At 33.4% G+C, this 16,055-nt stretch overlaps 1 protein-coding gene across 1 annotated transcript; it reads right to left on the reverse strand.

The window, feature by feature from the left end:
- Nucleotides 1-243: 243 nt before the first annotated feature.
- Nucleotides 244-3,742, reverse strand: LOC148597739 (uncharacterized). The gene is made up of 4 exons (XM_088562073.1): nucleotides 3,713-3,742; nucleotides 3,115-3,207; nucleotides 2,435-2,564; nucleotides 244-335 (listed from the first exon to the last, which is right to left on the reverse strand). The coding sequence occupies exons 1-4, from the start codon at nucleotides 3,740-3,742 to the stop codon at nucleotides 244-246; spliced, it is 345 nt and encodes a 114-aa protein (XP_088418199.1).
- Nucleotides 3,743-16,055: the final 12,313 nt, after the last annotated feature.

Below are 16,055 nucleotides of genomic sequence, written 5' to 3' on the forward strand. Positions count from 1 at the left end.
ATGCTTCTTGTGTAGTCATTCTTTGAGTGTTTTGTCTAAACAATCATGTGGAGTGCTGCATGGGGCATCACTTTGTATAGTTATTCTTATTTTCCATGACATCCAAATCATATAATTACATGCTTACTTATAAACTTGTTTATCTTAGGTCAAATATATTTATTAGTGAACATGTATTTTTCTTGAAAATTTAATAGAACATATTTGAGCTCAAATTAAACCAAAATTATGAATAAAACAAATTTATTGAAAAAATACACTTGCGATGTGATCCCTGATACTTCTTCCGTCTTGGCGACCACAAAAGGCTGGTACATCAACTGGTTGATTCATTACTACAACATAATCAAGTACCAAAGGCTGGTACATCAACTGGTTGATTCATTACTACAACATAATCATGCACCAAAGGCTGGTCCATCAACTGGTTGATTCATTACTACAACATAATCATGCACCAAAGGCTGGTCCATCAACTGGTTGATTCATTACTACAACATAATCATGCACCAAAGGCTGGTCCATCAACTGGTTGATTCATTACTACAACATAATCATGCACCAAAGGCTGGTCCATCAACTGGTTGATTCATTACTACAACATAATCATGTACCAAAGGCTGGTACATCAACTGGTTGATTCATTACTACAACATAATCATGCACCAAAGGCTGGTCCATCAACTGGTTGATTCATTACTACAACATAATCATGTACCAAAGGCTGGTACATCAACTGGTTGATTCATTACTACAACATAATCAAGTACCAAAGGCTGGTCCATCAACTGGTTGATTCATTACTACAACATAATCAAGTACCAAAGGCTGGTCCATCAACTGGTTGATTCATTACTACAACATAATCAAGTACCAAAGGCTGGTCCATCAACTGGTTGATTCATTACTACAACATAATCAAGTACCAAAGGCTGGTCCATCAACTGGTTGATTCATTACTACAACATAATCAAGTACCAAAGGCTGGTCCATCAACTGGTTGATTCATTACTACAACATAATCAAGTACCAAAGGCTGGTCCATCAACTGGTTGATTCATTACTACAACATAATCAAGTACCAAAGGCTGGTCCATCAACTGGTTGATTCATTACTACAACATAATCAAGTACCAAAGGCTGGTCCATCAACTGGTTGATTCATTACTACAACATAATCAAGTACCAAAGGCTGGTCCATCAACTGGTTGATTCATTACTACAACATAATCAAGTACCAAAGGCTGGTCCACCAACTGGTTGATTCATTACTACAACATAATCAAGTACCAAAGGCTGGTCCATCAACTGGTTGATTCATTACTACAACATAATCATGTACCAAAGGCTGGTTCATCAACTGGTTGATTCATTACTACAACATAATCAAGTACCAAAGGCTGGTCCATCAACTGGTTGATTCATTACTACAACATAATCAAGTACCAAAGGCTGGTCCATCAACTGGTTGATTCATTACTACAACATAATCAAGTACCAAAGGCTGGTCCATCAACTGGTTGATTCATTACTACAACATAATCAAGTACCAAAGGCTGGTCCACCAACTGGTTGATTCATTACTACAACATAATCATGTACCAAAGGCTGGTCCATCAACTGGTTGATTCATTACTACAACATAATCAAGTACCAAAGGCTGGTCCATCAACTGGTTGATTCATTACTACAACATAATCATGTACCAAAGGCTGGTCCATCAACTGGTTGATTCATTACTACAACATAATCATGTACCAAAGGCTGGTCCATCAACTGGTTGATTCATTACTACAACATAATCATGTACCAAAGGCTGGTCCATCAACTGGTTGATTCATTACTACAACATAATCATGTACCAAAGGCTGGTCCATCAACTGGTTGATTCATTACTACAACATAATCAAGTACCAAAGGCTGGTCCATCAACTGGTTGATTCATTACTACAACATAATCATGTACCAAAGGCTGGTCCATCAACTGGTTGATTCATTACTACAACATAATCATGTACCAAAGGCTGGTCCATCAACTGGTTGATTCATTACTACAACATAATCATGTACCAAAGGCTGGTCCATCAACTGGTTGATTCATTACTACAACATAATCATGTACCAAAGGCTGGTCCATCAACTGGTTGATTCATTACTACAACATAATCAAGTACCAAAGGCTGGTCCATCAACTGGTTGATTCATTACTACAACATAATCATGTACCAAAGGCTGGTCCATCAACTGGTTGATTCATTACTACAACATAATCATGTACCAAAGGCTGGTCCATCAACTGGTTGATTCATTACTACAACATAATCATGTACCAAAGGCTGGTCCATCAACTGGTTGATTCATTACTACAACATAATCATGTACCAAAGGCTGGTCCATCAACTGGTTGATTCATTACTACAACATAATCAAGTACCAAAGGCTGGTCCATCAACTGGTTGATTCATTACTACAACATAATCAAGTACCAAAGGCTCTCTTCTAATAACAGCTATATTGTACAGCCCCAATAATCCTGTATACCTCTTTTCTGGTTTCATTCTTAACTAAAAATGTCATCTTAATTTAAAAACATAAAAAATACCCTCAATAACCGACCATACACAAATTTAAGTTCATTTATTTGACCTCCTCTCCTTTCATTTGCGACTAAGAAAACATACATTTTTTTAAAGATTACTCCCTTGTTGAAAGAGCTTTTGAAATTTCGGTGTGCATTGAATTACAAAAGAAAACGAAGATTGTCAAATTGCATTTCTGTATTCTTTTTGTGTAGGGGGACTTGGATCTGAAAATTTTTATATTTTATGAGGCAAAAATAAAATGCACTATATTTTTATAGCATCCATGTTTTGACGTACACCTGCTCAGGGATATGCAATACGATACTAGTACCGTAAACATAAATTAAAAATTCTGACCCTAAAACATTTGCCAGCCTCTCTCTCAGAACCAATTGGTCGTCTCCTTATTGTCTTCTATAATTCAGAAAATGTCTCACATAGTTAGATTAGTCCGGCTGTAACTGAACTCATGGTAACAGTATACTCAAGATGATTTTGCGTCAATATTTTACATCAATTATTGAAGTAATACATCTGAATGTAGACCATGGAATCTTCTTTTCCACATACCGAAAATTCCTTCTATCAAACACGGAGTGGTGACATGACTCCTGTTGAAGTTCTGCTGGTGTCATATATTTCGTCTACACATTACTCAATCATGCAAAAATAATCAAGGGAACTAAGGTTATAGTGGTAAACAAAAGAATGTAATCCGGGGACAAAGACCAGACATGGAAAACAGACATTCACAACTAAGAACATAAAGTAACTAAAATCATACATACAAAGTAACAAAAGTACAAAAGCAAATGAGCAACTCGGACTCCACTAAAAAACTAGGAGCATGGAACAGTTGCACCGCTAGGGTAAGTGTCCTCTGCTTTTCTAGGAACACCTGCCGAGTTGCTCATAAAAAGTCAGTCTCCAGGGGAAACAGCCGATAGTCGGCTGCAATAAAAGGGTAACAAAATCACTGTTGCTTCAGTGCAATGGAGAAATTCTTGGTCATGCATGCATTTAATTATCATCTGATTTTAGTGAGGTATGTCTCCATACATGCCAACTTTTTTGGAACCAAAATGGTAGGGGGTCTGGGGGGATTTGCCCGCCCAGAAAATTTTTCTTACCCTGGAAGCAAAACGGTTTATCCTGGACATATTTTGGAGGATAAAAGACACCTGATAAGGGGAATGAAAACTTATCATATTGTTCATAATATTTGCCCATCTCCCCGATTTTTTTTTAACAATGAAGAAAAATGCTGCATCCTGCTGGGCATATTTTTGAAAGAAAAAGGACAAAATATAAGATCTGTTTAACAGTAGAAATAATTTATTTTGAAGAAGTGACGTCTTTTGCATTGCCCTTATGTTTTAATGTGGCAATGTGTTTGTTGAGGTCCCCTAACCAAGCATGGTTTATTGTTAATTATGTCTGACAATATTCACAAAAGGCATACATGTTTCCTTTATATGAGGGTTTATGAAAGGGAATTTATCGGTCCATGAGGACTTGAAAGTATTGTCATAACGCTTCTTAACTTACATTTCTGAGATTTCACTCCCATCTTTGTAGTTGTATTGTATCAGGGATTTCAAGTTCAAAATATAGCGCGCCAATTAACTTTTTTATTAAAATTGCCAATGAAAAGGTCGGCGTATATACTATGTCGTACATGCGTTTCACTCCCCTTTATTAAACCCCACAGTAATGGCAAAGTCATCACATTAAGGTACCAGTATCGTATTGCACATCCCTGAGCGGGTGTACGTCAAAACATGGATGCTATAAAAATATAGTGCATTTTCTTTTTGCCTCTCTACAAACTAATGTTTTGTCAAAAGATATGAACAATGACGTATAAAATAGAGCAAATATCACACTGGAAGATGAAGAACTTTTTTAAGAGAAAATCTAACATAATATCATAAAAATGTTCCACTGAAAAGGTTGGTTTGGTGAGTGCAGAACGAAAGTGAAAGTAGGGAAAATGGCTATCTATAGTTCAAGACTACTTTTCTGTCCGATCTTCGTGGACTCACCCTATTTTCTTTGCGGGAAATTATTTTTTCACATATCCTTAGAAATGCTACATAAGTGAAAGTTTGTTGAATCAATTTACATATTTTTTAAAAAATCCTAAAAATATGCACTTCACTATAGAAGTCTATGGGAAAATTAATACGATACTGAGACCTTAACATAGAATTGAATTAAATAAAGATGAAAAAAGTAATTGGTAATCATTTTTGAAATCGGTAGAAAAGTTTCTGAAATCGGAAGGCGGTTGACTACCGCCTAAAGCGGTAGAGTTGGCATGTATATGTCTCCGACACAGAAGATCATTAATCAGTTCTGTTTATTTTATTGTAGGTTAAAATTCCATATTAAAATATTAATCTTATTTTGAATGCATTTATACAGATATTCAGGATGTACAGTAAATCACAATAGTGAACTTATAAAAAGAATAATATACAACAAATGCAATGTTGAGCTGATTTTACTAAGTAAGTAAGTAAACACCTCATGTATTGACATTAATGACGTACGATTCCCCTGTTCCTTGTTACAGTAAGATCCAAATTTGTGTTTGCACCGGAAATGGTTAAACCACTACATAAGATTTCTGGATTTCATTGTAGGGTGTCGGTATTTATGTACGCCAAATCCGAACCTGAATTTCAGAACGGAATTTTCCAGGAGTTGAATATTGATTGTCTAAAGTGTTTGGTGTCGGACAATCCTGTCCTAAAATTAAACTAAAGCTGAAAAGAATGTCGTTTTTATACACATAACCCTCAAATTGTTAAGGAGAAACATAAAATGGAAGATATTTGTGAAAAACAGATTCTTACTTAGTATTTTGTGTAACCCGTAACCTGGCTGAGATAATATGATTGCACAGTGGTCAATAATCCAGATACGTCTTATTGACATTAACAGAAAATTCCCTGTATTATATTCTTAGGCAGAATATGTTCTGTTTTTCTTGTTACCGTAAACACCAAAAGGAAAACACACCATTTCATTATCAGATAATATTAAAATATACATGTGTAGATAAACAAATTAAGAATAAATATAAATTATTTTACTGCTATGTACAGAAAGGCATTGAACTTCTAGTACTGGATCTATGATTATATTTTTTCCATTGCAATTTTTTCTTTTTTTCTTTTGTTTTCTTTTTTTTTTTAAATATAGAATCTACAATGATAACGAGTTGATTATGGAATTTCTCACATCGAGTGAAATAAATTTTATAGTTTTGATCGCGAGGTTTGCCAAGCTATTCAAACTATAAAATTAATTTCACGAGATGTGAGAAATTCATAATCAACAAGTTTTGAGTGTAGATTCTTTTTCTCTAATGCACGAAAAACCGTCAAAAATTCCCAAAAATGAAAAGCGCGTGAAACGTTATAACTCCAATTCGTAGGAAACATGTTGACATCACACAAAAATGCAAACATTCAAAACAAAAGAAACCAGACGATTTCAAAGGTTTTTGCACTTCGTATTCCCGAGTCCCTTCATAATTCTTATTTAAGGTAATAAAACACCAAAATTATCTCATTTACAACTGAAATGTAACTAAAATGGCAATCGAGACGATTCAAGATGGAGTCCAAGACAATTGATTTCTAAGCCAATCGAACTCTGAGAACAAAAAAAGTCACTAGTGATGGGAACATTTTTTTCCACACCGGTCAAGCGGTATGAAAATTGAAGCAAAATTAGAGAAAATATGTTTCTCTTGTGTAACTTTCGAAGACTCCCTTCTATATATCTAAATTGGTACCAGTTTTCACGAGGACACAAAAGACTTAATTCTAGCAACTTCTAACTTCAGGAATGGGATCATTTGTTCATTCATAAAACAGTTGTAAATATGCTTTCTACTCTTGTCTACATGGAATACTACAGAATATCCCCAAGTATAGTTGTTAAAACAATATTCTGTCATAAAGACCACAGTAGCAGTATACTTTAGTTTGCTCTTAAACAATTGGAAAGTCTATATTGCTAGACCTGGAAAGTAGACTGTACTTGACTTTGTGTGGAGGTCAAAATAGTGTGACGGGGTTTCTGTTGTCCAATAAATACACAGCGTTGTTGTTTAGAATTGAGGTTACCCAATGATTATGGTGTATGGGGTATTTGTACCGCTGGTGCAGACACAGGGTTAATTTTGACAGAGTAATGCCATTCGTTGTTTGAAAATACAGGGATATAATTATCCAGTGTACTGAAATCCATTTATAGACTAACTGCGCCTTTGATAATTCCTGTGCAAAGTTTATCGTCTAACAACTTAACTTATTTCCATTTATTATTTCAAATGTTTGTTTGATAGATAGCGAGTTCGAGTCTGATAGTTCAATCCAACATCTCTTTGAGGCGTTACATTATTCGTATGAGAGATCAAAGTGGCACAGATTCATTCGTTTTCAGTTGCATGGTTACGAGATTGCAGCGCAGATGAATCCAAGGTCAGTCGGTGTTAAAAGAAACGGTGAGTCTTCAAGTTGTATTTTTGGAGATTTGGGTATTTCAATACGTACATCGATAGCAGCTTTCACGAGTAATATAGAAAGGTCCAAATGGCCTAACGAATGAACTAATGGACTGACAACTGAGTTTTTAATCGGATTATGACATTTGTGTTACACAAACTACCGACCTACATGTACACTCCTTGAATCCTTGAAACGTTCACGTTTCCCATTTTAGCGTTCATGCATGGGTTCGTTTTATCGCACACTATTTTTTTTTATTTAAGTTATTTTTTATATTTTTTTGCGTTTATTAATGTATATAATTTCATTAATTTTACTTTCATTTTTTTCTTTCCTCGTTATTTGTTAATATTATTATTTTACATCGTCCGTCTATCTTGCGTTTAAACACACGATATGAGTGTTCGTCTATCATGCGTTTAAATGCACGCTAGGAGCGTTCGTTTATTGTGTGTTGAAATTAACGCACCCTGTGAGCTTTCGTTTTTCGTGGATTTCAAAGAGTGAATGATTAAATAAAAAACTGTTTAATTGTAACAACCAGAAACCAAAAAATGTATAACAAATAGTAAATGCATGTTAAAATATAAACTTCAAACAGACAAACAATAAAAATCATGATATATAGAGAAGACAGAATTTTCCTGCTCTGGAATTCGGGCTACAGAAAATACCGAAAATACTTATATATTTTTCCAGGGTTATTATAGTATAGGGGAGAGAAACCCATTACCAAAGGGGTGGAAGAGTTTTTGGGTAGTAAGTTATACCATTTCTGAAACGGACCTTTTTACTTTACTTTGACTTTAAAAGTTCTTTATCATTACTATCTGACGGGGTATTATAGACAAAATTCGCCGTTCTAACAGCCCGTGACAGAGACTGGTTATAAATATAGATTTCATGCTTCTTTACATGAATTAAGATTTTAATCAATACATATGACATTGTCAAATGTTTCTAAAAGATGACTGTCAATATTCATATTCATGCCTGATCGTTCAAATATTTGATTTTTTTAATTTACTTCGCAAAATTGTTTTGTTCTTTCAGTTGTTATAGTCTGGTATTGAATTCAAAATTCAATTTGGATGTTTATATGCGTAAACTAAATGAATGGAATGTATTTGGATGCAGGGGTTCTGAAACGTCCCTGCATCACAATACATTTTCATTCATTTATTTTGTGCATATAAACATCCAATTAATTCAGATTCATTTTTTTTTTCATTTTTTAAAAATAATTTGATCACGTAACTTTTACATTAATTTCGCAATTTGTTTAACCCAATAAGATGTGGGCTTTATATTCCTAATAGTAAGTATTATATAGTCTCTGAATAAAGCTATATCCAACATCTGAATTCCACTGGGTCCATGATTGAGGTATTTTGGCTTTATCATAGACGTTAACGGGACCAATATGGGTAAAACTCAATGACATCTTTATTGAGAAGTTGTGCAGGATATGATAACAGTTTTAAGTGTTCATCTTGAAGAATACTAGAATTTTCAATTTTTGTGTGAGCACATTATGGTTTTGTTTCGGTTTATGTAGTATAAACAGACTCTTTTCCTTTGTTATTCGTTCGTGTCTTTATTTCCTCTTTAAGAGATATAATGACAATACCTTAAACAATTAAATACAAACTAAAGATGCAATGTAATCAGAAAGTCAACATGATAAAAAAATCATTGAATAGTACACAGGTTAAACTCAGGAGTAAATTACACTTTCCAAGGCATTGCATAACATGAACGTGTTATTGTCTCATGAAATTGTATGTATCGACTTCGATTGATATCAATGGTATTCTTAAAAGTATTTCAAGGCCTGAAGATTTTAAAAATGAAACATAAAGTCCGCCTTATTATTTTCATTTTAAAACAAACTCTTGTAGTTTTTAAAAAGACTGTTAATTTAGGTTTGTTTTAAAATAAGTCTCGTGATTACACCAAGATTCATCTCACGAGGTCTGTCAATTAATACTTGTCATGCCTAATATAGTCATTGACCGGGATAAAATTCATTCATAAATATATATTTAACTTCTATATTTATTCAGATGTAAAACTTTATCACAAATATGTCCACAGTATGGCGAGTTTACTCCAAAGTTTATCTTCCTCCACTTACCACCTGAAACACAGAAAATTAGTTTAAGCAATAAAGAGTGGTGATATCATTTATCAAACGAAACATATCAACGATCAGATACATCAGAAGCATCAATCTGCATTATGAATATCAGTCCAACTTGCAGCCAGTTGAAAATACAGAAACGTTCACGATTGGTGGATAATAAAAAAGATATTTTCATGAAACACTGTACGAACAGTAAGGTACCAAAAATATCGAATTTGAAAGCAAACAGCCCATATATATGTATTTTATGGAGCACCTAAAGCTTCGGGTGGCTACTGAAAAAAATTACGTTTGAAAAAAGTATGATCCCCCTTTTTGAACCTTAATTTACGGGCCGAAACGCCGCATGACATGGTGGTTTTTATTTCAAAATTTAAAAGCTATATGAGTGTAATTTAGTGACATTAATTATATTAGAGACATTTCACCCGGATCTACTTTTTAGATTTAAGTGGAAGTGAGGACCCCCCATACGGAAATTGCATTGTGAATAATTGCGCTCTTGTATCCTGATGGTGCCTGAACAGGATAACAAGTCAAGTCGGCACTTGGTTAAATCGGCATTTGATATTATGGTTAATTCGGCACCTAAAAAATAATCAAATCGGGACATGGTTAAACCAGCAACTTTACATTACCGTTGTATTTGAGTTTGATCTAATAAAATATTTGAATTTGAATTAGTTATTGTTGTGTATTACAAATGTATGTGTTTTATCTGTAATTTATTGTTGTGTATTACAAATGTATGTGTTTTATCTGTAATTTATTGTTGTGTATGATGTTAAAATACTGTATGTACAGGAACTTTATTAATTGGAAAGATAAACGGAACATAAATCTTCATTATATAAGTTAAGATGTCATGGATAAGGTGTTCATACAGTCAAAAGCTAATTCACCTCAATCTTTACTACAGGTTATACCATTTGAGAAGATGTTATTATCATATTAGAATCGAAATAAATCACGAGAACTCCATTTTATCATCGTTTTACCTCGGGCTGACGATTTATGCCGATATTTTACCCCTCGCTATCAAGAGATCGGGGTAAAATAATGCGGTATAAATGGTCAGGCCGTGGTAACCCAATGATAAAATGGAGTTTCGGAATCCGTGATTTATTTCTAACCCTAACCCTAAAAAAAATTCTTAAAGAAAAAAGAAGTGGAGTTACGTGTACCGGTGGGAAAAAATGCACTATTTTTAGAATATATTTAACGATTTTTTTCTAAATTTTCTGCTTTTCAAAATTAAGATTTATTTAAAGAAATTACAATATAGTTAGGTGAGTTGTAACGTCACAAAAAAACAAAACAACAAAACAAAACAAAACAAAACAACAAAACAAACAAAACAAAACAAAACAAACTAAAAACTCAATGAAAGTTGAAAAATGAACTTTCAATTAATAGTTACTAGTACTTCAAGATTGAAAATGATTTCATATAATATTGTATTCTGTTCATTTGTCAATATTTGTTTTATATGTTCACAGCCCTGATGTCATTAATGCAGCAGATGCGTCTATAGTTGGTGATACGCATGTGGATTGAGAAGAAACGGTTACAGATACATCGGCTGTATATGGTTGCTCATCTGGGACCAACTTATGCCTTTTCCCGTAGAAAATGGGCTATATTTAGAAGTTTGGAAGACGAAAAATATTGATATCTTTGACTCATTCTTGAAAATTACTATTTAAGTTTGAAAGACCATTTGTGTGCGCTGAATTTCCTTTTTTAAGCCTCGACGTCGTTATCGCATTAGGAGTAGTAGGCGAGATACGTTTTTTGTTAAATTGACTGGGTTTGTTGCAGGATATAATTAAGTCCTTCACAGGAGTAAAGACTTTGGTGTAAGCCTTCATATTTACAATACGGTTACAATCTGCATTCATCCAGTACGATGAGATATTGTGGACAAAGCCATGAATTCTGGCTTTACATGTTACACTGAAAACGTGATGGATTACTTTCTTTAACTCCACAGTTCAATTTGAGTTTTCCAATATACGTACATGTATATCATATACACTCCTTTGAACGTTTAGGTTTCCCACACGCACGATACCTAAACGCACGCTAAACGCTCATCAAACGAACGATAAACAAACGCTCCTATCGTGCGTTGAAACAAACGCTAGTATCCTGCGTGCAAACGAACGCGTTTAAACGCATGATACACGAACGTTCCTAGCGTTCGTTCAAAACCAACGATAAACGGAAGCTTTGAATTTGAACTCGCGATATTTCAAATTTGTCATATATATATATTTAGGACATTTTATAGTACTTTTATCTGATATTTGTGACTTTAAAAATTTCTTATCATTTCACTCTGCATATCTTTATATTTCTATTATACATGTTTGCCCTATTCAACTGAAACAAAGCATAAAGAGCTCTTTTTACCTGTTTTGTATCATTTTCACGACTGTGTGGATGTAACCTTGTTTTCAAATGTTTTTTTTTCTGTCTTCTAGTCTTCTTTTTACTACACTATTGACAGATTTCAATTACTAATAGTAGGTCGACGAATACAACAGACCGTTAAAATTACAGTCAAAATAAGTCTAGAAAGTAAATATTTTCAATTAAGATTTGATAGATTCGACTTGAAATAAAAAAGTGAAGAAAAATCGAAGAAATATCGTCGGATTTTGTGTTTATTTTACATTAAGACAGTAAATCCTCTATTCGTAAAAAGTACATCACAAATCATTGTATAAACAACTATTTTCAATTTTCCTATATCAACAAATAGGAAACGAATTCCACAGCGGCTTGACATACATTGTAATTGCATGTGTCATGCATAATTAGCAATGCGTAACCGGTCACGTTGATAATATACACGCAAGCACAATTTGTAATATACATGCAGGCACAATTTGTCGAAAATAAAAATTAAGTGAGTATAACGTTACCTCTCATTAATACATGTATTAACACTTATTGTAGTGAATTTTAAGGTTATAATGCATATTTATAGGTATTTTGGGTAATCTTAGGTATTCTCGGGTAAATACATGTACATGTATGGTGAGATCCGCTTCAGTGTAGACGTCGAAATGTATGCCATTTTAATTATATGTTCAAATATATATTTATCTGGTGCGCAGGGAAAGGGAGGATGTTTTATATTTTTACATTTGTGAATACAAGTATAGCTTATCAATGTACTATATAGTTTGTACATTTATATGTACTTCTCAATTTTGAATTTAGCCATTTTTTAATTACAATTAAGTATTGATATATTGCACCTAATCATCATAACTGAGAAAGACCTCGTCTGTAAAATCACTTACGAAAAAAAACTTATCTAGTTTCTAGTATGTTATGTGTACATTCATAGTACATTGTACTACAGTGTGTACATATACATTATATATATACATGCACATGCAGTATAGGTCTTGTGGTTACGGTCTGAGGGGTTACATGTAATTGAGACTAGTCAGTCTAGTATTTATAGACTCCCATACAAGGGGCCTATCTCTTATAATCCTTACTTCTCCGGTACCATAGAATGGAATCGAATGAAACTTTCAAAGAATTTTTATTACTCCTATATAACTGAATGAGATAAAATTTGGTCTGTCACTCAAAAATGGTCATTTTTGTCCATTTCTGGTCATTATTTGCTGCATATGGGATTCAACGGGAACAAATCAGGAACCAAAGCATATTCATCCTACAGCCTGTACATCGTGAAGGCTACTTAAGCCAAATAAAGTGTGTTACAGTCACGAGTGGGGGTCAGGAGTCTCGTAAAGGGTCACTCGTGTGAAAAAAAATGAGGATTTTTTCAAATTTTGGCTTCAGTTTTCCCTAAAACCGGAAGTAGTCAATACAAGGAGTTGACATCGAAATGGTGGTAACAGAAATCATTCTTATTTAGTTGCCGGCCAAAATAGAGTACTGCAGATTAATTATGCTCTGGCGAGGGTCCGAGAAATGAAACCCTACCCCACAAAAAAATCTCAATTGTTTCGACAGCGGAAACTCGTGACGTCTTCTTTTAGCGTTCAAGTCATTATTTATTAACAAACTCTATATCAAATAGCCTCATTTTAAAGCACAGTCACGCTGCTTCCAGATGGACACAATTGCGCTGTCCTAAACTAAGATTTACACTGCCTGAACCGATAAAGCGGAACCAAGTCCAATCTCGAACAGGTCTGGGTGTAGCACGACAAGCGTTAATGATGATTTTTTTTTCAAATATGAGCTTTAAATCCGTCTTAGCGGGCTTATATCATCAAGATGCACTACTAGAAAGAGTAATCAAGGGAACCAATGTTATAGCAGTAATCAAAAGAATGTAATCCTGGGACAAAGACCAGACATGGAAAACAGACATACACAATAAAGAACATAAAGTAACTAAAATCATACATACAAAGTAACAAAAGTAAATGAGCAACTCGGACTCACAAAATTTAGTGCCAAAAAAAACAATTTTTGCTTTTTTTGAGTTCTCCTGTTAATGATGATTTTTTTTTAAATGAGCTTTAAATCCGTCTAAGCAAGATGCACTACTAGAAGTATTAAAACACAAAATTTTGTACCAAAAACCCAATTTTTGCTTTTTTTCGAGTTTTCCTGTTAGGTTAGTAGTTTGATAATAATACAGGAGTAATCAAAATTGTTTGGGGAAATCGAATTTCAACCTTTAAAAATTAAAAATAAATTATAATTACTCAAAATGAAATAATTTAACTAAACAACGAAACATTTACCAAAAAATATTTATACCTTCTAAAAATCAGGTAAAATTATCACCATTATGATTAACATCTTTAATATTATAGGGTTATTGCATGAATACTGGTGAATATCGTCCCTCGCAGAATATTATATTGCACTCACAAGCTCGTGCAATATATTATTCTGTTCGGGAGGATATTCACCAGTATTCATGCAATAACCCTTTTATTATATAGAAATAAATAATTCAGTTAACATTAAACTAATTTGTTGGATATAATGCATTTGACAACGGTGTATTTGTTTTATTGCACTAATTCAAATAATAATAAATAAATGAACTCGTGCAATATGAATATATATTGTAGTAAAATTGAAAGGAATGCATTTTTTCTTTGTATTATTTGAAAGAAAAATGGAATCACAATAACTGTCGCCAAACACGGAAATATGTTGACCCATATAATAAAACAGGTCATTGCCATTTTTAAAACAACCTGTCAATATCCCGTTCAGCCATTTTTTTTAGCAGACGACAACAGTGCAATTTTAAAAACGTATTCGGAACGTCTCCGAACTTTTCCGGAATGAAAGTATGCGTGCAAATACCAGGATATATTGCATGCTTTGTTTTCTATTGATTTGAATAGGAAAATATTTATTATTTATTACTATATAATAAAGTCAGATATATACTTTTTATTCCAAAATAAAGTTCAAATATTTTACCTTTACCTGTAAATCTAATTAGAGGTAAATCATTATATTATACACTTTATATTGTAAAAAATATCTATAATTATTCTTTCTATGTTGTTATAGCAAGAATGTGAAATTTTGAAATGTTGGAATCGCCAAAAGGCACCACCACAACGCAGGTAGACCGCCCTGCCACAGTATTTTGACCTTGAGGTTAAAAGTTAAGGTCAAAGATCACACTCCGCTCTGAGAGAATATACCAATATACATGTACCAAGTATTTGAACTAAAAGACAAAAAAAGGAATAGTCCGGACAAATTTTGTATGAAAGCGTTAAGAGGAAAAAAAATAAGTCTTTATGCCTTGGGGTCATTTCGGGTCTAGATGAGCAAAAAACGAAGTTAGTTTCTACACAATTTAACCATGTATATATTTGGATCATACCTTTATTGGCTTGGCTAAACGGATCTGAACAAAGCCTATTTTCACATATTTCAAAATGTCAAAACATTAGAATTTTGGTTGCTATGGCAACCAGATTTAAACCAATCAGATTGTTTTGAATTGTATTGTAAATTGTTTTACAAAAGACACATTTCATTAATGTATTTATGTAATTTGACAAATTCCCATCATTAGATATAAAAAAAGCAAATCGTGACATTTTTTTTGGTGATTTTAGGACCAAAATTGGAGGTTGCACAGGAGTGGTCGTTGCTTTGATAACGGTGAAAATATTTTTCTTTTTTTTTCCTAAATTCGTTGTCAATTTGAATCACATACCTGACATCAATAAACCACACACAGTGGCAACTGTGTGATTCTTAGCTATAGGTAGACTGCTACTTACATGTAAGTACTTGTTGAGAGTGGAGAAATTAAAATTTCTGTGGACAGTAGATAAGTGATCAAAACTAAAAATATGTCAATCAATGTGACTGAAACATTTTCAACATTAGCCATGCTAATTATAATTATGCATATGCATACAATGTACATATCAATCAAATAGTCCTGTGGGCAACCTCGCAAGAAAAGTTAGTGTCAAGCCCTGTATCTTCTAAAAAAAATCAAGAAAAAAGTAAACAAGAACAAAAACAAAGGAGTGATTGTAATAAATTCAAACAGTCGTTTTTCTCACACATATACTGTCCTAATGGCTGTTCACACCTTCGTTTAAATATATCGCTATTTCTCGCAGCGTCCTTTTTAATTTGGATATATTTGTAGAGTGTCGAACAAGGATCAAAAGGACGTACCGAAGCGGTAAAAATCCAATTGCAACCAGATAAAAATATCAACTGTTTATGCTTTTATGTAAAATTATAGATCATTTGATAAATCACCACTCCGAAATGATTAGACGTAAAACCTCTTTAAAGACT

This window comes from Perna viridis, chromosome 14, assembly GCF_037379345.1.
Source record: "Perna viridis isolate PV_CMFRI_1.1 ecotype Kerala chromosome 14, ASM3737934v1, whole genome shotgun sequence".
Taxonomy (NCBI): domain Eukaryota; kingdom Metazoa; phylum Mollusca; class Bivalvia; order Mytilida; family Mytilidae; genus Perna; species Perna viridis.